This window comes from Rutidosis leptorrhynchoides, chromosome 7, assembly GCF_046630445.1.
Source record: "Rutidosis leptorrhynchoides isolate AG116_Rl617_1_P2 chromosome 7, CSIRO_AGI_Rlap_v1, whole genome shotgun sequence".
In the NCBI taxonomy this organism is placed as follows: Eukaryota; Viridiplantae; Streptophyta; class Magnoliopsida; order Asterales; family Asteraceae; genus Rutidosis; species Rutidosis leptorrhynchoides.
In genome coordinates this window covers 317,901,115-317,927,599 of record NC_092339.1, presented here as the reverse complement: position 1 = coordinate 317,927,599, position 26,485 = coordinate 317,901,115, and the positions used below count along the sequence as shown (strand labels likewise).

Sequence of the window (26,485 nt, the reverse complement as noted above, 5' to 3'; positions counted from 1 at the left end):
ATTCTGTTTGGTTCGAACCAATCAAAACCGAAATGTGACACCTTAACTTCCTTACGAAAAATAAACGGCTTCAATCCCTAAACAAAAATAATATTTTACTGTTTATTGTTTAATATAAAGTTGGCAAAATCATTTATTTATTGCCATGAAGTAAGCAACAGTTCAATCTTGTATTTCCAAAATAAGAAAGTCAAATCTCACTAGTTAACTATATTATCCTCACTAACAAGCCTTGTTGCATTTAAAATCACACTAAAAGAATATATTTAAGACATCTATATATACATATAACTATAATCTAACTTAAACAAAAAAAACATATCTCAACTACTACCGTGGCTAGAAATGGGAGAGATGATGTCGGAAACACGATCGCCTATGCCATTGTTATATCGACGACATTCAAGTGGTGAGGTGTTGAAGAACCTGGCCTCCGTTTCGAGTAGCCTCTTGCCTGCATTTGGAACTGTTGTTGGTGATGATTCTCCTATTCTTAAGAAATATGTTATTGCACCTTATGATCGTAGATATCGGTAACTTCTTTAAACTTATTTATATAAATTATATTATTAGATAGATTAGTTTGATAACTTCTCTAGATCATTTAGAGGTAAATGGTTGATTAAATGTAGAGTGCATGTTTCTTTTTTGATATGGTTAATTAATTTGTTTGGGAAGTTTAAATAAGTCAAATCTTGAGACCTAGATCTAGATATCAAGTTGAAATGCACTTTTAGATGAATGCGTCTAATATCTAATATCTATCTAATTCTAATATCTAATATAATAACACATTAACACTATCATTAATTCATTAGTGACTAAAGTAAGATTACAAACAGGTGTCTGGTTAAAACTGGTTAAAGATTAGTCAAACTTTAAAAGTTTATTTGAATATATTATTGGTATAAACAACAAAAATCACTTTCTCAACATGGCTAAGGACTAATAAAATGGTGGTGGTTAAAGGTAGCCATACTCTTTTGGGTCTAACCCAGCTAAGTGGTTAGATATTGGCCCATTAACACCCAGTCCATTTAAGTATTTAGTACGATATATTATTATATAGAGAAAAACTAGTTGTGGAGCCCTCGCTTCGCGCTGGGGCTCCGTTTTGAATGCGAGTTAAAAAAAAAAAGTGTTGATCTATTTTGTAAAAAAAAAAAAATTTCGACATCTAACATTGAAGGGTTGTTCCTTTGTGAAAGTTGTTTATTTTAGCGTTCGGGGTTTTTAAAAAAAAAAAAAAAGAGTTAGTTGATCTATTTTGTAAAAAAGAATATTTTTCGACATCTTTTGGTAGTATTGAAGGGTTGTTCCTTTTATGAAGTTGTTTTTTTTTATCGTTTGAGACAAAAAAAAAAAGTTTCACAGTAGTAGCGTGGTGAGTGTTATTATTCAATATTTTTAGTGTTAGTGATGAGATAAATAATATTTTAGAATATATGTATAAAATGGGGGGGTTCGATTTGTATTTTAATGAAAGTTATGGGGTTGGGTGTGTGAAAAATGAAATATTAAATAGTACTATTCATAACTAATAACACAAATTTTGTCTATTAGTTATAGTAGTAATAGTAATAGTAATAGTAATAGTAATAGTAATTACATGGATACTTACGTTGGTCTGTAAGATATTACTATTAATATCCATATTTTAAAAGAGAAGATCGATTTATATACGGAGTAATAAAACCCTTGATTTATTTAGAGGTGCGTAAAAAGAAAAAGTTGTAGTTTCGTGTTATGTTTTTGTAAAACAAAAGAGAAAAGATAAGAAGAAAAGTGAAGAGAAAGGAAAAAAGAATAAACTAAATTAACTATTTTACCCTAACATGCTTACCATATGAGTGGATTTAACAGATTTTTATGAGGGTCCTTAATCAGAGACTCCTCACATAACAAATACAACTATACTATCTACTACATACAACATGGACCAACCTATAAATCATCTAAAATATTTCATTAAACTAGTTACAATTAAAGTATTTTAAGTGAAAGTGTGTTTACAAGAATTAAACAATATAAATATACGTAGATGGTGGCAAGCATTTCTGGTAATGCTAGTCATATACTCAGCTTGGTCATCCCCTTTCGAGCTAGCTTTCAAAGAGGTCGCTACAGGCTCTCTCATGTTCGTTGATCTAGTCGTCGATTTATTTTTCATCATCGATATCATCCTAACATTCTTCGTGGCTTACTTAGACCAATCAACATATCTTCTAGTCGACGATCACAAGAAAATCGCCACACGGTAAACTTCATGATCAACATATCAAACAAAACTATAAATACAAACACATTTCACATCCTATAACATTTTTCGATGTTTAGATACGTCACACACATGATGTTCCCAATGGATGTCGCCTCTACGCTCCCATTCCAATCCATCTACCGCCTTTTAATAGAAAACCTCCATAGTGGACAGCTTTTTGGGTTCCTAAATCTTTTAAGACTTTGGCGTTTACGACGTGTCAGTGAGCTCTTCTCGAGATTGGAGAAAGATACTCGATTCAGCTACTTTTGGACTCGTTACATCAAACTTATTTGTGTAAGCAAGCTGATTTTACTTTTTATTTACAATTACTGAATCATTCAATTAAGAGTCAGTCTTACGTTCTTTTAACTCCGTGTTTAATTATTAATTAATTTGTAGGTAACATTATTCGCGATACACACGGCTGGATGTTTTTATTACTGGATGGCTACACACCATAGCCCACTAGAGGACACATGGCTTGGGTCTATTATTCTAAATTTCGAAGATAGAAGCATATGGTTAGGCTACACTTACTCGTTATACTGGTCAATTGTGACCCTTACAACTACCGGTTATGGTGACTTGCATGCGGTTAACACTGGAGAGAAAGTGTTTAACTTCTTTTATATGTTTTTCAACATTGGGCTCACATCATATATCATCGGAAACATGACTAATCTAATCGTTCATAGCGCTGTTAGAACCTTCGTTATGGTAATTTTAAAAGTTTTTTTGGCTTTAAATACTCCATCATTTATCATAGAATTTGTCATGATATGATTCAGGTTTGTAACCACCCAAGATAGCCTAGTTAATAGTTGGGGTCCAGATATCCTATCAAACCTTAATGGCCTTATAACTTGGGGTGGCCAAAGTAAAAAGTCTAAAACGGTCATGGGATAACCCGGTTAGGCTTCATATATCGCAGTAAAAAGATATTCCTTGAATAGAAGCCTTATCTATTTATTCGTCTATGATTAAGGTTTGTACATACTGAATGTTAATCAGTTTTAGTTTTTACTATAGAGGGATTCGATAAACGAGATCTTGAGGTATGCAAGTAAAAACAGACTACCAGAAGGATTAAAAGAACAAATGTTGGCACATATGCAACTAAAATTCAAAACAGCAGAGCTGCAGCAACAAGAAGTTCTTGATGGCTTACCTAAGGCGATTAGATCAAGCATTGCTCAACATTTGTTTCGAAAAATGGTCGAGAAAACGTATTTGTTTAAAGGGATTTCGGAAGATCTTAGCAGCCAATTGGTGATAGATTTGAAAGCAGAATACTTTCCACCTAAAGTTGAAGTTATACTACAAAATGAGATACCAACTGATTTCTATATTATAGTTTCTGGAGCCATGGTAACTAAAATTTAAATTTTGTTCTTGAATTTGTATCAGGACACGTAACTGTTTTAACCATATCAAGATAGCATACTCGTTGGAGCCCTAATTTCCTCACAAGATGTGGTTCATTAATCACTTGAGGTGGCCAGGGAAATGGGCCGGAAAAGGTCTCGGGATAACCCGTAAGGCCGTGTACATCTAAGTAAAAAATACTTTTCTTTTCTTTTTTCCTGGTGTGTGTCTGAACAGTGAAAACTCTTATAGGTTTACTCATGACTGTTTTAATGTTGGTACATGAATGCAGGAGGTGCTAACAAATCGAAATGGAATGGAACATGTAAGCTTTTTTCTTTAACTTTGTCTATCAAAGGATCACGATATAACATTTTGGTCGATTCTCCTTTTTTTAGTTCTTGACAAAATTAGGACCGATGGACATATTTGGTGAAATCGGTGTGTTCTTCAACATTCCTCAACCATTTACGGTGAGAAGCAAGAAACTTTCTCAAGTGGTTCGAATCAGCCATCATCACTTCAAGCAATTCGTGCAGCCACTTAATGGTGACGCAAAGATAATCATGTCTAATTTCACTCAGGTTCGTGTTCTCAACAAACACAACCCGAGCCCAAAACATTTGTTGCATAGATAAAGGGTAAAACGAACTCGCATCTCCATTGACCAGTCCCACCAATATGGAAAATGAAAATCGTGTAACTAATAGTTAAAAAGACATAGAGCTGGGATTAAACCAATGACCTTCGCTTTATGCTGCATGTCCCCCAACCATTTGGCTACCATCAAGTTGACAAATTGTGTATACAAACGAGCTAATAACACATTGTTGAATTTCAGTACTTGAAAGACTTAGATAAGGAGGTACAAGACGAGATACCATTCTTAGCAGACCTTTTTTGTGACTTGAATATCGAGGTTAAAAAATTATCTTTTTAATCATGTTAGTGTAGCTTTCGTGACATTTTAAATGACTAATAATGAAAACTTGCAGCAAGTAACGTCGCTTGACGAATCAATAAACCATGAAAGTTCGCATTATGATGATCAAGAAGGTTGGTGATCTACTAATACTTAGCACAATTTATTGCACGAAACAACAAGAAATGTAAACTAGATTCATAATCATGTTGTAGGATCAATACCGATATCTAACACGCTTTCAAGATCATTTCCACTAAGGGTTATAATTCACGGACATCATCCAGATGATAAAAGAAAAGACACTGGAAAACTAGTTCAATTGCCAGAATCAGTGACTGAGTTACTGGACTTAACAGGTAATTAAGTAATGTGGTTACCAATAGTTAACGTTTTTATTAAGAGTGTTTTTGTAACAAGATGATTATGTAATGCAGAGATGAAACTTGGAAAAAGAGGGAGTGTAATTCTAATGAAGGATGGGTCTCAAGTGGAAGATATTGATGTTTTAAGAGAAAATGATCACTTGTTCATATGTTGAAAATTTTTGAATATTATTTTTTAAGACAATGATCACTTATTTAGTTGTTGAAAATTTTCTAAACAAATCAAATGTGTAATGCAATACAATTTGATTCTTGTTGGGCGTGAAGAATTGATCGAAAAATAAAAGGTTATTGGAGCACTCGCGGATCAGGAGGATAAGCTCGCCGATCGCGACAAGTGTTAAATACTTTATATCCGGTTCTTCTACATAATAAAAAATATACTACATTCGTCCCAATTTAATAGTCCACAGACAAAAAACACACATTTTAAGAAATGTAATCACCGGTATTTTTTTGCTCAATTTTTTTATTTTACTCCTTACTCTTTACCTACTTTTTTTGTTTTACATGAAAAAGCAAAGGGTATAGAAGAAATTTGTTTTATTATTATTATATATTTTTAGAAATGAACTATTATATTGGGACATATTAAAATGGATAACAAACCTATTAAATTGAAACAGAGAGAATATTATTTTGTTACAGTCGATCGATAAAGTAATTAATATAAAAAGATCTTGTATGTTGAATTTATTGTTGAGCTATTTGTTTATTTATTTATATATTAATATTTATTTTACATTTTCAATATATATATATATACATATATATATATATATATATATATATATATATATATATATATATATATATATATATATATATATATATATATATATATATATATATATATATATATATATATATATATATTATTTTAAAAGTATATTTTAAAACTCATAATGTGTTACTACTCATTTTATTATCAATTTTCTTTTCACATTTTTTTATAGTAGATAATGTATAATAATTTTATCAAAATTATTATAAGGGTGTTGATTCGTACACCGGTAAAATTATCCATACACCACCAAACGTGCATTAGAATGTTGTACTGTACAATCTAGTAAAACAGTTTTGGTGGTATATGGCTAATTATTACCGGTGTACGAATCATCCCCTTTATTATAAAGACTTTGCTAAATCATGTGGTTAATGCTTTCAAGGTTTAGGGGGAATTTTGAGTACAATTTCAAGTTCCTTTTTTTTTTCTTCCTTTTCTTTTACAACTTTCACTTTAATCCTTAATATTGTAATATTTCATTTACTACCGCTCAATTTTTATATTATGTTTAAATCCTTAATATCTTTTTATTTCATTTTTCTTAAAAGAATTTATTTTAGATTTCTCCCTCAACAATAACTTCACTACATGTCTACATATCTTTTTTTCTTTAATAATAACATAATAGTAATAGTAATAAGAATAAAATAATAGTACTAATACAAAAATTTTATATATGAAAGATTAGGTTCATTTTTATTGTATGTTCAAGCCTTTTAAGTTTTCAATTTTTCTTTTCAGTTTTTCTAAAAAAAATTTATTATACATTTCTCAACATTAATTTCACTACATATTTTTTTCATCAATTTCAATAATAACATAATAACATAATAATATAATAATAACAATAATACAAAAATATTATATATGAAAGATTAGGTTCATTTTTTTTAACGACGATTTTTTTGGCAAGTAGATCAATTATTTCAACGACCATCATCATTTGCACGTAAATTACACGTTCGGGTGGAAACCCGAATTCGATCGACGGTACCCGGAAACACATCCGTTCGGGCAGTGTTCCGGGTAGAGGTCCGTGAACGAATCCGGTAAAACTTCCCTATAAGATCAATATATACCGCCATTATTGATGTTTGATTAGTTTAAAGAAAATCATGTCATCCCTAAGGATCGAACCCATGACTTCTCCCTATCACATGACTCAAAGGACATGGGGGAACCGTTGGGCTATGCCCACAGGTTCAAAAGATTAGGTTCATTTTGTTTACATGGTTTTCACTCTTTTTTTTTTATATGGGAAAATTACATAAAAAGGTAATATATTTTCCCTGTTTTTCTATTATATGTAATCTATTTCATTTGGATATAAAAAAATGAGTCTTTTTTCAAAAGTTAATCAAAAAGAGGGGTGTCGTTTAAATTTTGTTAACTTTCTCATTTAAGTGTCAAATTCACATAACATGTCAAGTCCTTTGTCGACCAATATTTTCAACTCGCGATTTTGAACCACGTTTCCAACGCGCGATTCCTACATGTGTTTTCGAAATGCGTTTTTGAGGCGCGTTTTTTGCCAGAGTTTTCGACTAGCGTTCACGAGGCGCTTTTACAACTCTCGATTTCGAGGCGCGTTTTCGAAGCGCGTTTACGAGGCGCATTTCTCAGTGCGCGTTTTCGAGTCGGAAAACGCACCTCGTAAACGTGCTTCAAGAACGCGCCTCGTAAACCCGCCTCAAACAACGCAAGTCGAAAACCCATGTAGGAATCGCGTGTCAAAAATGTGCGTCGAAATCGCGAGTAGAAAATGTTGGTCGATAAAGGACTTGACATGTTATGCAAAGTTGATACTTAACCGAGAAAGTTAACAAAATTTAACGACATCTCTCTTTTTGATTGACTTTTGGAAAAAGACTTTTTTTTTATATTCGAATGAAATAGTTTACCTAGAATAGAAAAACAGAAAATATATGTTACCTTTTTATTTAATTTGCCATTTTTTATACAATTCGTTCTTTGTCTAAAAGATAATATTTGTAAAATGGGTAAAAAATAAAGATTGACAACAACAAATTCAAAGTAATACCACCAGGTAAACATTATAACACAGATACCAAATTATAAGATGTAATTGTGTAGTTCCAAACACAATTGTTATTAAACTCAAACGTATTTAACAAACATTTCGTTAAATAACGTTACCACAAACAAAAAGGAACCGTGCCAACGTGTGGCAAATCCCTCACCTAGTTACAACTAAAGGTAACTTACCAAAGCATTTTATGAAGCTGAGCTAACAAATATATGTTACAGTTACAACACACAATTACAGCTACATTCTAAAACTATTATACCAAATATAAACTGTAAATAACTATATCTTTAACATAAGGTGTAGATCAGTAGAGATACCCAAACTCTCTATTGTTTTTTATAAACTCACCAAAGTCACCTGATAAAAATCAGATTCTTGTAAAATATCTCCATTGAATATTCTCATGTGGCAGCAATAAGTATCGCCTTACTTTGTTAAGGTTTGTAAATTCTTGTCAAGAGTGACACTTGAATCTGTTTCCATTTTGACGAAAACTTTCATATGGTGGCTCCAGCTTCTAAGGCAACAAGTACCACTAAACCATATCTTTATATTTACTTCTTTTATACTCGTATTTACTATAATTATACTATACATACTTTGCTTCATGTCAGCTGTTGGTACTATTTTCTGTATAGCGGGTGTAAGGTACCAGTACAGAACAATATCCGCCTAGCGTAGAGCGACTGTATGTCTATTGATGTTTGCCCTTGGGAAATAATCCCTGCAGACCTGGAACACGGATGAAAGATCCGTGGGGTGGCCTCAATCAATCTTTGGATCAATCAGTAATTGATCCGTCTAGCGTTCTGTTGCTAAGCGGTTAATATTTTAAGAGTGAGAAAGAACTGTGTGAGAGAGAAATTGTACTTCTCTCTGACTGAAGTCCAGATGTAGATAATGTGAAATGTGGTGACCCAGGGGGTCTATTTATAGGCGTAGAATGTCCGAAATTCTCGGGATACATGTGTCAAACACTGATTAATTCAGTTATGCGAAGTTTCTCGAAGGTCGGTGGCGTGTGCTGACATGGCTGTGTGCCGTTCACGCGCTTAACTAAAGGGCTTAAGCATAGAAGCTGCTTGTAGGGCTTACGTTTGACGCTGGACGGCCTGCTAAACGCTGGACGGCAATTGCTAAAACTACCAAATATTGCTATCTTTTATGCTTTTTGATCCATTCTTCTGTATAAAAATGATGATTTTATGCGTGTATCCCCTTGGATACACCATTAAGTCCCCCAGTTTAATGTCTTTATTTTTTCCAAAAAATAAAGTCATTAAACTAAAAAATAAAAGATGTCTTTTTTCTCGGGAACCTGCTACAGTTGTCCTGTTTCTCTGCAATTTCAGCCGCTTTTCGATCATGGTCTACAAAAAAGTGCTTTTTGAATTTTGAATTTTTGTTTTACATTTAATTTATATTTCTCGCATATTTGTATACCCATCACGTGGCAACATATCATCCATGCGATTAACCACAAACTGTTCATCTTCATCTCTCTATTTAATATCTGAATTTTACTGTTTCACATTTACTCGACCCGAATCAATTTTTCTTCACCTACCTTAAATCTCTGCCAAAAATTCCCTTCTTAAATTCCTATTTAATGGCTATTTTTAATGTTGAAACTATTCCCAGTGAAATTTCAACAACATATATAGATCGAGTTAGAATCGCATTCCCTAAGTTTTTTAGAGCCGATGCTGTAATCCCAGGTCCTCATGAACGTGCATCTCACTCCCATCTGGAAAAGTTACTATTTACGGTCGTGCACTATATTTTTCCCATCTCCATATTCCATTCACTACTTTTTACTTAAACGTCTGCAGCTTTTATGGCGTTAGTGTTGGTCAATTTGAGCCTATGTCCATTTGAAAAATTATGCTCTTCGAAATGTATTGTCAAGCCCGAAATATTACACCCTCTGTACGCCTTTTTTGCCATCTTGCTACCGTGAAATCTTATGATAAGGGATGGTTCTGTATCATTATGGATGGATTTCTGCTTACTTCCAGTGACGTGTAAGAGAATTGGCAAAATACATTCTTCTTTATCAAAATACCTTCTTCTTTATGATAATGGTGTATCCTAGGGGATACACGCATAAAAGCATCATTTTATACAGAAGAATGGATAAAAAAGCATAAAAGATAGGAATATTTGGTAGTTTTAGCAATTGACGTACAACGTTCAGCAGGCCGTCTGTAACGACCCGACTTTTTCGACTTATATTTGTGCTTATTACTTTCGCGAAACTGCATATTTGTACGTACTGTGTTAGATTATATTCTGGGATCATTATTCATGTTAATTACTTTCGTTAATACCTTACAACGTGCTATTAAGTACTTGGTTACTTAACTTGATCCCCGAATGCTTTTATGACCGTTAGTGTCACTTGTCGTTTAAAGCTAGCTACGTACTTGGTAGACGTTTAACTTTTGTAATAATTGGAATATTATGACTACGTAATACTAATTGTTATTTTCTAATGACAATTACTTGGCTTATTGGTTGCTTAATCACGCTTAGTAATTTACTAATGCACACTAGTTAGTCTTATTGAACTTTTTATTTTAATGAACTTAAGCCCACCCTACTCTAGTTAATGGATCATTAAATTAGCCCAATCTTAATGGATTTATGACCCATTAAGATGTAGGACAAAAATCCATTAAGATGAGCCAACATACTAGCATTTTTGTTAATCATTACTACACATGTTGCATGGGATCCCAACAATAAGCACCACCTTTAGACCACCACCATGCAAAAAGCAAAAAGTTGTCCCCCCCCCCCAAAAAAAACCCACGGCCTATACCACCCACCACGACTATATATATCAAGCCTCATTCACCCATTTCACACTTAATCCCATTCTCATTTTACACACACTTACTCTCTAATTCTCTCTCTAGTCTTTCTCACACTAAAATTGTAAGTTTTAAATTTTCTTCTTCTTCTTTTTCTCTTCTAAATAACGACATCATCATCATCATAAGATCAAGCTTTTTATCTTCTTGATCTTGTTATATCTTGTAGATTCAAACTTTGTTTTGAATCCTTCAAGAACATGGAAGATTCAAGCTTTCTAGCTTTGAATCTTCATTACTTTGTTGGATCTAAGTTTTCTAGCTTATGATCTCTTTATTTTTATTAAAAGATCAAAACTTGTGTTTATGATCTTCATGGAACTTGAAGATCTAACCTTTTGCTTTAAAGAACTTCAAGAACATAAAAGATTCAAGCTTTCTAGCTTTGAATCTTCATTACTTTGATGGATCTAAGTTTTATAGTTTAAGATCACTTTGTTTTTGCTAAAATATCAAAACTTATGTTTATGATCTTCATGAAACTTGAAGATCTAGCTTGTTGCTTTAAAGATCTTCAAGGACATAAAAGATTCAAGCTTTCTAGCTTTGAAATCCCATAATTATTTGTTAATGGATCCAAGCTTTCTAGTTTAGGGTTTCATTACTTTGTTTGATCTAAGTTATGTGACTTAAGATTTTCCTTGATTTGAATTAAAGTTTGTAGTTTAATCTTGAATAGAACTTGTATTTGTGTTAAGACTAAGAACATGATGCAACCTTGGTTCATCATCCTTCTAAAACTCTTAAGTTAGTTGTATTTCTTCTTAGTCTTGATATTATGTGTTGATGGTTGAAACTTGGTCAAAGTGATGCTAAAACATCAAGAGTTGTACACTTGAGGCTTATACGCATCAAGGATGAGAACCGTGATGAGCATCAAGCACCAAGAAACCCACCGGAGCACTTGTTTTCTGTTTTTTGGGGTCTGATCAGACTCTTGGGACTTCTGAAAAATTGATTTTCAGATATTTCGGTTCAAGTAGATGACTTTTCGTTTAAAACTCGCCTAAATCCGATATACGGTTTAGGATTTATAGCCTTCCGAAAGTCACTACGCCTTTGTAATGACGTGCTGAAATTTCTGACCTACTCGCGCTTGAACCGTCGCCACAGTCAAATGACATCAGGTTAGGATCTGAAAATTGGACAGCGGTAAGAGGACTCACATACGTTGGCCACTGACCACACGTCTTTTTAGTTTGTATAGAGGTCGTAGCAGCTGTCCGAAGTCAGCCCTTTGTTTCGATCTCTATTCTTGTTGAAAACTTACTTTATCTTTTACGAATGATGATGATGATGATGATACTTAAGACTTAACTTATTTACTTTAAACCTTTGGGGACAATTTACTGACTTAGTAACCTTTGACTTAGGTTGAGGACCTTTCGGACCGACTTACTACTTGCATACTTTTCATATCGACTTTTACCGCACATTCACTGTGAGTTATAGCTCCCTTCTTTTACTTTAACTATTTTTGGGACTGAGAATACATGCGCTTTTATGTTTTACATACTAGACACGAGTACTTAAACTTTATATATGTGTGGGTGACATAACGGTACAAAGATTCCCCTTAGCTCGGTAACGTTTAACTATTGGTTTGTGAACCGGTAGACGCGAATCTTAGATATGGATCCATAGGGTTTGACATCCCCACTCGGGCTAGTCGCGCTAGCATTTAACGGGTGTTTAATACTTCGTAAACATATGCACTCGCCAAGTGTACTTTTAGGGGGTGATATATTACTTGTTAAGTTAGTTACCGGGTGCCCATGGATAAGCATATATTTTTCATACTGTTTTGAATACGAAATCTCGTGGTCTACATTACACTACTGATTACAAACTATAGCTCACCAACATTCGTGTTGACATTTTAAAGCATGTATTTCTCAGGTGCTTAGACTTTGTTGCTTCTACTGTTAGACTTGCTGTTACAGACTCGCTGTGTTAGATTTTCGCTGCATTGTTTAGAGATGTCTTAAGCATGGAACTTTAATTTTGCATTCACAACTTATGTTATTTTTGAATAATGACTTTGTAATGACCTTTGTGTCACGCATTTATGTTAATGCTTTCTATTCGTAGAAGTACGTTATCTTTTGGTAAAACATCTGATGTTGGTAAAGACGTTACCTTTTCATGAATGCAAAACTTGTTTTCAAACAACATATAGTATTATACCGTGTAATGGACCTGTTGTTGATGATCCGTACATGATGGTTTTGCACGGGGCGTCACATTTGGTATCAGAGCATCGGTTGTAGGGAATTAGGTTGCATTAGTGTGTCTTGACCGAGTCGAGTAGGATTCACTAATAGGACTAATCTACAACTTGCTCGTTTACTTATTTCTGCGGAACTGCTTCATGCTACTGCTTACCTTTACTGCTATATGAACTTGCTGTATGCTATTGCTTATTCTCGTTACTGCATGTTACTATCTGCTTTTGATTGTATGTTACTTCGGTATGATACTGTTAATATTTCCATGCTAAGTACTGCTGTAGACGATCTAGGCTGACGTAGCTATGCCTGATTTTGTGCTTACTATATGTCTTACTGACATGGAAAAAGTTATTTTTCCTTGTTCAGATGTCGGACTTGCCGCCCATGACCATTGACTTCGAGAGTGATTTAGATACGGCCGCTACTTCGCCTACTATTGTTGCTGACTCACCGCTACCCTCCGGCGACTCTGGTGATTCGTCTTCTAGGGATAGTAGGCACGCACCTGACCTAATGGACATCTCAGACAGAGACGAGGATCCCGAGGAGATCCCAGCTCCACACATCCCTAGAATCCTGGGTCCACAGCATCATTCCGATGATACTGTGATCCCTGGGGGAAACGGGGGCGGTCCCTTTCGTAACGAGCGTGGACATTGGGTTAGACGCACCCCTGATGGAAGAGTCGTGCCGATTCCACCTGGAAGATACCGGGCCATGACCACCGGCCATACGCTTTCTCCCGCCCGTGATGTACCTGCACTACCTTCAGACGATTCAGACGGATCATCATCCGATGACACCAGCGAGGAGGATCTCGAGGAGGATTCTGAGGAGGATTCCGAGGAGGAGCCTGTACCGCCACCCTTTACCCCGCCGAAGAAGTGGTACCGCTACGATGATACCGTTATTCCAGGGGTTAATGGAGGTAAGCCGTTCGTGAATGCACATGGACAGTTGGTTAGGGTCATAGCCCGTAAGCGGGTTGTACCGTATCCTGCTGATCCATTTGTGCGTAAGGTCGCCCGCACTGTGCCATCTACTTCTAGTGCTACATCTGCACCATCTGGACCATCTGCACCACCGGCACCACCCACCATCGAGGAGCTAACGAGGGAAGTGCATGCCTTACGTGCTCGGGTAACTGAGCTCGAGGACCAGGTGTCCCACATGATGGACATCATTTACCCACCCTCACCCTAGGACTGTTGTATTAGATTTCATTATGTATTTCCGTTAGTAGTTTCACGATTTCATTCATGTATTGTGCGAAACCTTATGTAGTTGTATGCAAATCTTCTTATTATGAATGGAATTACTGTTGTTTGAATTATTGTACGGCGTTTTATCTAAGTTATTACATGCTGGTTTTGTGCTATCTGCTACTAGTTTGCCATGCTTAGTTAACGAGTATTGTGTTGCTTCCATGTTGATTACCTTATGCTACGACGTTATCGAGTATTGATTAATGGATTTTGACTTAAGTCAAAATTTTTGTTTGAAGATCAATAGCAAACGGAAGAGGGCCAAGAGAAATGCCCACTGCAACGTAAATTGAGAAGATGATAACTGCTCGAGTAGCCGCAGCTATGGCAGATGCCAACCCTGCACAAGCTCCAATGGCGAACCGGATTGCTCAGAATGGGTGCACTTACAAAGAGTTCATGAGTTGCAAGCAAATTTTTTTTAGTGGAACGGAAGGGCCAGTTGGGCTAACGAGATGGTTTGAAAAGTTGGAATCGGTGTTCCGTGTGAGTAACTGCTCCGAAGTGAACAAGACTACGTTCGCATCTTGTACACTGTCGGATGGCGCTCTGACATGGTGGAACACACTCGCACAGGCTCAGAGAATTGATGAAGCTTATGCAACACCATGGGAGGAGATTAAGAGAGCTATGATCGAGGAATACTACCCCAGAACTGAAATTTAGAAAATGGAAGCGGAGTTTTGGGAACTGAAGGTTGTAGGAACTGACCTTGATGGCTATAACCGAAGGTACTTGGAGTTAGCTTTGATGTGTCCCACAATGGTTACTCCTAAATTTAAGCGATTGGGACGGTATTTGTAGGGGCTCCCCAAGGACATTCAGGGAAATGTCACTTCTTCGAAACCAGCAAATGTCCCAGAAGCTATGCGCATGGCGCACACCCTGATGAATCAAATTACCCGCCAAGAGCCAGAGAAGGTGAAATCCGAATCGGGAGCTAGTAATGGGAAACGTAAATGGGATGGAAACAAGGGTAAAGGTTTTGATCAGAACCCAGCCAAGAGGTATGAGAACTTTAAGGGAAACAACGACTGGAGGAACCCTAACCCTAACCCTAAATACAAAGGTAGCCTTCCTCAGTGTAAGAGATGCTACAAGCATCACACTGGATACTGTAACATTGTGTGTGAGAAGTGTAAAAGGACTGGACACATCGACAGAGATTGTAAGAGCAACACCCCAGCTGTAAGGACGAACCCTAATGGACCGAGGAAGTGCTTTGAGTGCGGTCAGCAGGGCCACTTCAAGAATGAATGTCCTAACAAGAAGAAGGATGACGGGCCAGCACGTGGAAGAGTCTTCAACATGAACGCCAGAGATGCCCGCGAGGATCCTGACTTGGTTACAGGTACATTCACTATCAATAAACTATTAGCTTCTGTCTTGTTTGATACTGGTGCCAATAGGAGTTATATATGTAGACACTTTTGCTCTAAGATAGATTGGTCGTTAGTTCCTTTGGATGAGAGTATACTTGTCGAGGTGGCCAATGGGAAACTGGAGAAAGTTGACCAAATTGGACGAGAAGGTATAATAAACTTAGCTGGTGTAGATTTTAAGATTGATTTGGTACCCATTAAGTTGGGGAGCTTTGATGTGATAGTCAGTATGGACTGGTTGTCCAAGGTAAAAGCAGAAGTTATCTGTGGGGAGAAGATTCTTCGTATACCTCGCGAAGATGGTGAGCCACTAATTGTTTACGGGGAGAGACGTAGCCCGAAGCTAAACCTTATTAGTTGAATGAAGGCACAAAAGGTCATGAAAAAGGGGCATTTTGCTATTTTGATGCATGTGAAGAAGTTAGAAACTGAGAAGAAAAGCGTGAAGGACGTACCGATTGTGAACGAATTTCCTGAAGTTTTTCCAGAAGAATTGCCGGGATTACCCCCGCCACGATCAGTGGAGTTTCAGATCGATCTAGTGCCAGGAGCTGCACCTGTAGCTCGCGCACCTTATCAACTCACACCTTCCAAACTGAAAGAGTTGCAGAGTCAACTACAGGAATTGCTAGACCGTGGATTTATTCGACCAAGTTCATCGCCCTGGGGCGCACCTGTTTTTTTTGTGAAGAAGAAGGACAGATCTTTTCGTATGTGTATCGATTATCGTGAACTGAATAAGTTGACGATCAAGAACTGGTATCCCCTTCCTAGGATTGACGATCTATTCGATCAGCTGCAAGGATCAAGCGTTTACTCCAAGATAGATTTGCGATTAGGTTATCACCAATTGAGGGTGAAGGAGAGCGATGTACTTAATACTGCGTTCCGAACTCGTTATGGTCATTATGAGTTTCTTGTGATGCCATTTGGTTTAACTAACAGACCTGCCGTGTTTATGGATCTTATGAATCGCGTATGCAAGCCGTACCTAGACAAATTTGTTATCGTATTCATAGACGATATCCTAATCTATTCCAAAAGTGAAGAAGAACATGAGCAACATCTTCGACTCGTGCTTGAACTCTTAAGACAAGAGCAACTCTATGCCAAATTCTCCAAGTGTGAATTTTGGTTGAAGGAAGTTCAATTTCTTGGCCACGTTGTTAGTAGCCAAGGTATCAAAGTCGATCCCGTGAAAATTGAAGCCATTAGCAAGTGGCAAACCCCCACTACTCCCACTAATATCCGCCAATTTTTAGGCCTCGTCGGTTGTAATCGTAGATTCATCGAAGGTTTTTCTTTGATTTCACGTCCTTTAACGCATTAACTCACAAAGGAAATAAGTTCGTTTGGGCAACCGAACAAGAGTCGGCATTCCAAACCCTAAAGCAGAAATTAACCACTGCACCTATCTTGTCCCTTCCCGAAGGCAGTGATGACTTCGTTGTATATTACGACGCCTCGAAACAAGGTTTTGGGTGTGTACTGATGCAACGAAAGAAGGTTATTGCTTACGCCTCCCGACAATTGAAGATTCACGAGCGAAATTACACAACCCACGATCTCAAACTTGGAACCGTTGTCTTTGCACTCAAACTGTGGAGACACTACCTTTACGGAACCAAAAGCACTATTTTCACCGACCACAAAAGCCTCCAACACATTTTCGATTAGAAGCAGCTGAACATGAGACATCGATGATGGATCGATACGTTGAACGATTATGATTGTGAACTTCGTTACCATCCTGGTAAGGCAAATGTTGTTGCCGATGCCTTGAGCCAAAAGGAAAGAATGCTACATCTTCGTGTCCGAGCCTTAAACATCACAATCCACACGAATCTCAATAGCCAAATCCGTGTAGCCCAAGAGAAAGCTCTTAAAGAGGAGAATATTTCTCAAGAACACTTGAAAATTCTTGTCTCTCAATTCAAGGTTAAAGAGACTGGACTCCGATATTTTGCTGGAAGAATTTGGGTGCCTAGTTATGGGGATTTACGAAGCCTTATTCTAGACGAAGCCCACAAGTCAAGGTAGTCGATTCATCCAGGAGCTGGTAAGATGTACCACGATCTCAAGGAACAATATTGGTGGCCAAACCTTAAAAGGGATGTTGCTACTTATGTTAGAAAGTGTTTAACTTGTTCCAAGATCAAAGCCGAACATCAAAGGCCATCCGGGTTACTTCAGCAACCCGAAATCCCGCAATGGAAGTGGGAAGGAATAACGATGGACTTCATCACGAAACTGCCAAAGACGGTAGGCGGATATAATACCATCTGGGTTATTATTGACCGTCTAACCAAATCTGCTCACTTCCTAGCTAGGAAGAAAACTGATACAATGGACAAACTCGCGCAACTATACATAAAGGAAATTGTATCTCGTCACGGTATACCCTTATCGATTATTTCAGACCGAGATGCCCTTTTCGCTTCTAGATTTTAGCGTTCCTTTCAAGAAGCCTTGGGAACACGTTTAGACATGAGTACCGCGTATCACCTGCAAACCGACGGATAAAGCGAACACACGATTCAAACCCTGGAGGACATGTTACGTGCTTGTGTAATTGATTTCGGAAAAGCTTGGGAAAAGCATTTGCCTCTAGCCGAATTCTCTTACAATAATAGCTATCAAGCGAGCATTAAGGCCGCATCTTTCGAAGCTTTATATTGCCGCAAATGTCGTTCTCCTATTTGTTGGGACGAAGTAGGTGAAAAGCAAATCACCGGACCCGAACTCGTCCATGAAACAACCGAGAAGATTGTCCAAATCCAAGCAAGGCTCAAGACGGCCCGTGATCGTCAAGAGAGCTATGCTGACCTTAAACGTAAAGATCTCCAATTCCAAGTAGGTGACCGCGTAATGTTGAAAGTCGCACCATGGAAAGGTGTCATCCATTTCGAAAAGCGTGGGAGGCTAAATCCGCGATATATTGGTCCTTTTGAAATCTTGGAGCATGTTGGACCCGTTGCTTACCGTTTGGATCTTCCGACTCAATTGAGCTCAGTTCATCCCACTTTCCACGTATCGAATCTAAAGAAGTGCCTTGCTGAACCAGAACTTTTCATACCACTAGATGAGCTTATGATTGATAACAAACTCCACTTCATGGAAGAACCTATTGAAATTATGGACCGTGAGGTCAAGACCTTGAAACGCAACAAGCTTCCAATTGTTCGAGTCCGTTGGAATGCTAAATGAGGACCTGAGCTTACTTGGGAGCAAGAGGATCAGATGAAGCAGAAGTATCCTCACCTCTTCACAACTCTACCGTCTACCTCAGCTTAAAATTTTGGGACAAAATTTTCTATAACAGGTGGGTAATGTAACGACCCGACTTTTTCGACTTATATTTGTGCTTATTACTTTCGCGAAACTGCATATTTATGCGTACTGTGTTAGATTATATTCCGGGATCATTATTCATGTTAATTACTTTCGTTAATACCTTATAATGTGCTATTAAGTACTTGGTTACTTAACTTGATCCCCGAATGCTTTTATGACCGTTAGTGTCACTTTTCGTTTAAAGCGAGCTACGTACTTGGTACACGTTTAACTTTTGTCGTAATTGGAATATTATGACTACGTAATACTAATTGTTATTTTCTAATGACAATTACTTAGCTTATTGGTTGCTTAATCACGCTTAGTAATTTACTAATGCACACTAGTTAGTCTTATTGGACTTTTTATCTTAATGGACTTAAGCCCACCCTACTATAGTTAATGGACCATTAAATTAGCCCAATATTAATGGATTTATTACCCATTAAGATGTAGGACAAAAACCCATTAAGATGAGCTAACATACTAGCATTTTTGTTAACCATTACTACACATGTTGCATGGGATCCTAACAATAAGCACTACCTTTAGACCACCACCATGAAAAAAGCAAAAAGTTGTCCCCTTGTCCCCCCTCCCCCAAAAAAAAAACCCACGGCCTACACTACCCACACCACTATATATATCAAGCCTCATTCACCCATTTCACACTTAATCTCATTCTCGTTTTACACACTTACTCTCTAATTCTCTCTCTAGTCTTTCTCACACTAAAATTGTAAGTTTTAAATTTTCTTCTTCTTCTTCTTCTCTTCTAAATCACGAAATCATCATCATCATCATCATCATCATCATCATCATCATCATCATCATAAGATCAAGCTTTTTAGCTTCTTGATCTTGTTATATCTTGTAGATTCAAACTTTGATATGAATCCTTCAAGAACATGGAAGATTCAAGCTTTCTAGCTTTGAATCTTCATTACTTTGTTGGATCTAAGTTTTCTAGCTTATGATCTCTTTATTTTTGTTAAAAGATCAAAACTTGTGTTTATGATCTCCATGGAACTTGAAGATCTAACCTTTTGCTTTAAATATTTTCAAGAACATAAAAGATTCAAGCTTTCTAGCTTTGAATCTTCATTACTTTGATGGATCTAAGTTTTATAGCTTAAGATCACTTTGTTTTTGCTAAAAGATCAAAGCTTGTGTTTATGATCTTCATGAAACTTGAAGATCTAGCTTGTTGCTTTAAAGATCTTCAAGGACATAAAAGATTCAAGCTTTCTAGCTTTGAAATCCCATAATTATTTGTTAAGGGATCCAAGCTTTCTAGCTTAGGGTTTTATTACTTTGTTTGATCTAAGTTATGTGACTTAAGATTTTGCTTGATTTGAATTAAAGTTTGTAGCTTTAATCTTGAATAGAACTTGTATTTGTGTTAAGACTAAGAACATGATGCAACCTTGGTTCATCATCCTTCTAAAACTCTTAAATGAGTTGTATTTCTTCTTAGTCTTGACATTGTGTGTTGATGGTTGAAACTTGGTCAAAGTGATGCTAAAACATCAAAATTTGTACACTTGAGGCTTATACGCATCAAAGATGAGAACCGTGATGAGTATCAACCACCAAGAAACCCACCGGAGCACTTGTTTTCTGTTTTCGGGGTCTGATTTTCATGACCCGTCCTAATCCATCTGGACGAATACATTACATTTGGTTACATCGCGAAGTACTTGACCTCTATATGATACATTTTACAAACATTGCATTCATTTTTAAAGACAAACTTTCATTTCATCGAAAGTTGACAGCATGCATACCATTTCATAATATATCCAACTATAATTGACTTAATAATAATCTTGATGAACTCAACGACTCGAATGCAACGTCTTTTGAAATATGTCATGAATGACTCCAAGTAATGTCTCTAAAATGAGCAAATGCACAGCGGAAGATTTCTTTCATACCTGAGAATAAACATGCTTTCAAGTGTCAACCAAAAGGTTGGTGAGTTCATTAGTTTATCATAAACAATCATTTCCATTAATTTAATAGACCACAATATTTTCATTTCATTTCTCATAAATATCATGCATCTGCATAAAAATCATTCATATGGATTGAACACCTGGTAACCGACATTAACATAATGCATATAGAATATCCCCAAAATAGAAATCCATCTGTATTAATAACTCGAAGTACTAAAGCATACCATTTTCCAGTATGGGGGGAGTTAGTGCCCGTAGATCTACCTTTAAGATTCGCATCAATTAGGGTGTCTGTTCCCTAATTCTTAGGTTACCAAGCTAAAAGGGGTGATATTCGATTCGATAATCCAACCATAGAATGTAGTTTCGATTACTTGTGTCTATTTCGTAAAACATTTATAAAAGCAGCCCATGTATTCTCAGTCCCAAAAATATATATTGCAAAAGGATTTAAAAGGGAGCAAATGAAACTCACAATACGATATTTTGTAGTAAAAATATTCATACGGCGATACTGAACAATGCAGGGTTGGCCTCGGATTCACGAACCTATATCATTTGTATATTTTATTAATACAGATAATCGTAATCAAACATATATATATATTATTATTATTATTAGTGATAAAATTTTTGTATTAATACTTATACATATGTTATTATTTAATTAAATGTATTCATTTTAAATGAAAATATTAAATTAATATAGTTAAGTTAAATATACTTTTATATGATTATCATTTGTTTGTTGAAATTTATAATTATACTAATATAATCTTTGTAATGGTAAAAATGATAATATTGATAAAACTTAATATTACTGATAAAATATTAATATTAGTAATTCTAATAATGATAATAATAATGATAGAATTACTAATTATGGTATTACTAATAATTATGACTTTACTAATATTAGAAATGTTAATGATACCATATGAATATGATAAAAGTTATAATAAGGTTACTAAAAATAATAATGATTTTGATAATGATATTAATACTATGTTATATTATAATAACAATGATATCGATAATTATAATAATTCTATTAATTTCTTTAAATCATAATCTAAAATAAGTTTCAATTTAATCAGTTCTATAATAATATTTATATTCAAGATTTCTATAATTATAACCTTAACAATATCATTAAAACTTTTATATTCATAATAATAATCATAATCTTCGCGTTTAATTTTCTAAACTAGTGACTAAAGTTTCTATAACATCAATTTGTAATCCTAATCCTAATAATAGTAATACTTATTTTAATAGTAGTCTTCTAAAATTAATAATAACGATAATAATAATAATATTTAGTGATAATACTAATAATGATAATGATTGTAATATTAGTAATAATAATATCGATCATAATAATGATATTATCTGTAATATTTAATAAGAATAAAACTAATAACAATAATAATACTAACAATAATAACAATAACAATAACAACAATAATAATAATAATAATTAGTAATATTAACAACATAATAATAATAACAATAAAACTAATGATTTTTAAAAAGAACATAAAACTACCTCAAAGCTTTTATGAAAATAAAATGTCTCTGACGGGACTCGAACCCGTGACCTCCCGCTTAATTGCTACACCCCTTAACCATCGTACCATTTATGATTTCCTGATTTAATACCCACCTTATATCTATATATGTATCTCTCAGTTTCTAGACCTTTCTTCTTCATCTCACTTTTCAAAATCGATCAGTGAATCCCAATATGTATCAAACTAAAATCTTTTGGTTTTAGTATTTATAAACGAAACAAAATCAATCGATATTGGGTGTTTGTATCAATTTAGCAAACGAAAAAAAAAGAAAAAAAATGTAAAATTCTGCTACTGCAGTTCATTAAAAATAAATAAATAAATAATTCTTGATTTTAGAATTTAGGCCGTTTTGATACTCGACTTCTACACGAAATACATTGCAAATCAACCCTAAAAACTTTCTCAAGCATCAATTGAACTTAAAACATCATAACGAATTCAAATTTCTCAATATACAAATCGTTTGACTTTTTATTCTTAAACTTTGACTCAAAAATTCCTACTCAATAGAAAGAATTGGAATGCGAAACTTTTCAGAAAGTTCGATTGAAGGATTCTTAACATAACTACAATTCTAGTTTTGACGATTGATTTGTTATTCGAGATATGAAAAAAAAATAATTTGAACAGAGTGTTCGTGTTCTTTATTTCTGTTTAATCGATAATAATAGTTAATAATTGATAATGGAAACTTACTTGATTCTCTCAATAACAAGCAATTACCAATTGTTTTGTAGTGTGATAATTGTCGATAATGAATCCTCAATCAGATATAAAGTTGAGAAAATATTAAAGGGACATCGATGTGTAAGACTTTCTGTGTTTATATATCACATTTAATTATACTAATAATTAATAACTATAAATATTTTAATGATAATACTATTAATAATAATAATAATAATAGTAATAATTATAAAAAATGATAATCAAAATCTTATTAATGAAAAATAATAATAATTTGTATTATATGTATATATATATATAATAACTAAATATTAATCATTAATAATAATAATATTGTTAATATTGATAATAATAAGTATTATAATAATAACAGTGATATCAATAGTTTTATAATGATAATAACACTAATATTATTGATAGCAAATGATTTGTATTAGTAATATTAATTACTTAACGAATATAACAATAATTAATAATAATCATAATAATAATAATAATGGTAATAATAAAAATGATAATAATTACTTTATTAATGATACTAATACTAATATTAGTATCATTAACGAAAATAATACTAGTAGTAATATATATATCATAACAATATCAATTTTCATATCTATATGTCATATATTTAAATTAATCATATTAATAATACTAATATTGATATATAGATTGAAAGTAATAATAATATTACTATAACAACTATATTTTAACTTATAATTAATTTAACATAATATTTAATAAGTATGTAATATATATATATATATATATATATATATATATATATATATATATATATATATATATATATATATATATTATATTAACTTATTTCGAATATTGGATTTTTATAATTTATATATATATGTTGCTAAATATATTCTTGTATAGATTTCATATACATTTTAATATCAACTTAATTATTCTGTTCATTAGTTTACATTTCTAATTCCAATTGATTAAATTGTATTTTATTATTTCAAATTATTATATATATATATATATATATATATATATATATATATATATATATATATATATATATATATATATATATATATATATATATATATATTCATTAATAATATTTGTTCGTGAATCGTCGGGAACAGTCAAAAGTTAAATGAATCCATGTAAACAGTATATATAATTTTGAGACTCAACATTACAGACTTTGCTTATCGTGTCGGAAACATATAAAGATTAAGTTTAAATTTAATCTAAAATTTCCGGGTCGTTACACTGATCAAACTCCCGGGGCTTCCGGAAAATTGATTTTCAGATAGTTCGGTTCGAGTAGATGACTTTTCGTTTAAGACTTGCCTAAATCCGATATACAGTTTAAGATTTATAGCCTCCCGAAAGTCACTACGCCTTTGTAACGACGTGCTGAAATTTCTGACCTACTTGCGCTTGAACCGTCGTCACGGTCAAATGACATCAAGTTAGGATCTGAAAATTGGACAGCGGTAAGAGGACTCACATACGGAGCCTTGGCCACTGACCACGCGTCTTTTCATTTTGTATAGAGGTTGTAGTAGCTGTCCGAAGTCAGCCCTTTGTTTCGATCTCTATTCTTGTTGAAAACTTACTTTATCTTTTACGAATGATGATGATGATGATGATACTTAAGACTTAACTTATTTACTTTTACACCTTTGGGGACAATTTACTGACTTAGTAACCTTTGACTTAGGTTGAGGACCTTCGAACCGACTTACTACTTGCATACTTTTCATATCGACTTTTACCGCACATTCACTGTGAGTTATAGCTCCCTTCTTTTACTTTAACTATTTTTGGGACTGAGAATACAGGCGCTTTTATGTTTTACATACTAGACACGAGTACTTAAACTTTATATATGTGTGGGTGACATAACGGCACAAAGATTCCCCTTAGCTCGGTAACATTTAACTATTGGTTTACGAACCGGTAGACGCGAATCTTAGATATGGATCCATAGGGTTTGACATCCCCACTCGGGCTAGTTGCGCTAGCATTTAATGGGTGTTTAATACTTCGTAAACATATGCACTCACCAAGTGTACTTTTAGGGGGTGATATATTACTTGTTAAGGTAGTTACCGGGTGCCCACGGATAAGCATATACTTTTCATACTGTGTTGAATACGAAATCTCGTGGTCTACATTACATTACTGATTACAAACTATAGCTCACCAACATTCGTGTTGACATTTTAAAGCATGTATTTCTCAGGTGCTTAGACGTTGTTGCTTCCGCTGTTAGACTTGCTGTTAAAGACTCGCTGTGTTAGATTTCCGCTGCATTGTTTAGAGATGTCTCAAGCATGGAACTTTTATTTTGCATTCTCAACTTATGTTATTTTTGAACAATGGATTTGTAATGACCTTTGTGTCATGTACTTATGTTAATGCTTTCTATTCGTAGAAGCACGTTACCTTTTGGTAAAACATCTGACGTTGGTAAAGACGTTACCTTTTCATGAGTGCAAAACTTGTTTTCAAACAGCATATAGTATTATACCGTGTAATGGACCTGTTGTTGATGATCCGTACATGATGGTTTTGTACGGGGCATCACACCATCCAACGTCAAACGTAAGACCTGCAGGCAGCTTCTATGCTTAAGCCCTTTAGTTAAGCGCTTGAGCGGCACGCAACCACGTCAGCATATGACACCAACCTTCCAGATACTTCGCATAACTGAATTAATCAGTGTTTGACACGTGTATCTCGAGAATTTCAGACATTCTAGGCCTATAAATAGACCCCCTGGTTCACCACATTTCACCTTATCTACATCTGGACTTCAGTCAGAGCGAATTACACTTTCTCTCACACACAGTTCTTTCTCACTCTAAAAACTTCAACTGCTTAGCAACAGAATGCTAGACGGATCAATTACAGATTGATCCAAAAATTAATTGAGGCCACCCCATGGATCTTTCATCCATGTTCCGGTTCTGCAGGGATTATTTCCCAAGGGAAAACATCAATCGACATACAGTCGCTCTACGCTAAGCGGATATTGTTCTGTACTGGTACCTTACACCCGCTATACAGAAAATAATACCAACATATGGCGCCATATGTTTTAAGGAATCACTCATCTCTCAAGAGTAAAGCAACTCATACTAATCAGCTAGTACCTATGGAAGCAAACATGATACATACGTGTGATGAAACATGACTAGGAACTTCGAAATCAACAGGTTTAATTCACACAAAGGCGGAATTAGTGAATCAAACCATAACTAGTGAATATTAGGAGCTTTTTGGGATTAAATTAGTCAAACCACAACAAGGATTGTGTGATTAGATTAATGCCTAGAGCTATTATTCACTACTGGAGTGATTTGGGTTGAAAGAGAAATGGATTAGGGTTACCAGATCTGAGTGATGTGTGTGTGTGAGA

At 34.7% G+C, this 26,485-nt stretch overlaps 1 protein-coding gene across 1 annotated transcript; it reads left to right on the top strand.

Moving 5' to 3' along the window:
• Positions 1 to 345: 345 nt before the first annotated feature.
• On the top strand, positions 346 to 5,091 carry LOC139860219 (potassium channel KAT3-like). The gene is made up of 11 exons (XM_071848989.1): positions 346 to 533; positions 2,042 to 2,257; positions 2,338 to 2,557; positions 2,663 to 2,980; positions 3,293 to 3,631; positions 3,921 to 3,953; positions 4,027 to 4,212; positions 4,470 to 4,547; positions 4,624 to 4,684; positions 4,766 to 4,909; positions 4,988 to 5,091. Exons 1-11 carry the CDS (start codon positions 346 to 348, stop codon positions 5,089 to 5,091), a joined length of 1,887 nt encoding a protein of 628 aa, XP_071705090.1.
• The last annotated feature ends 21,394 nt before the right edge of the window (positions 5,092 to 26,485 follow it).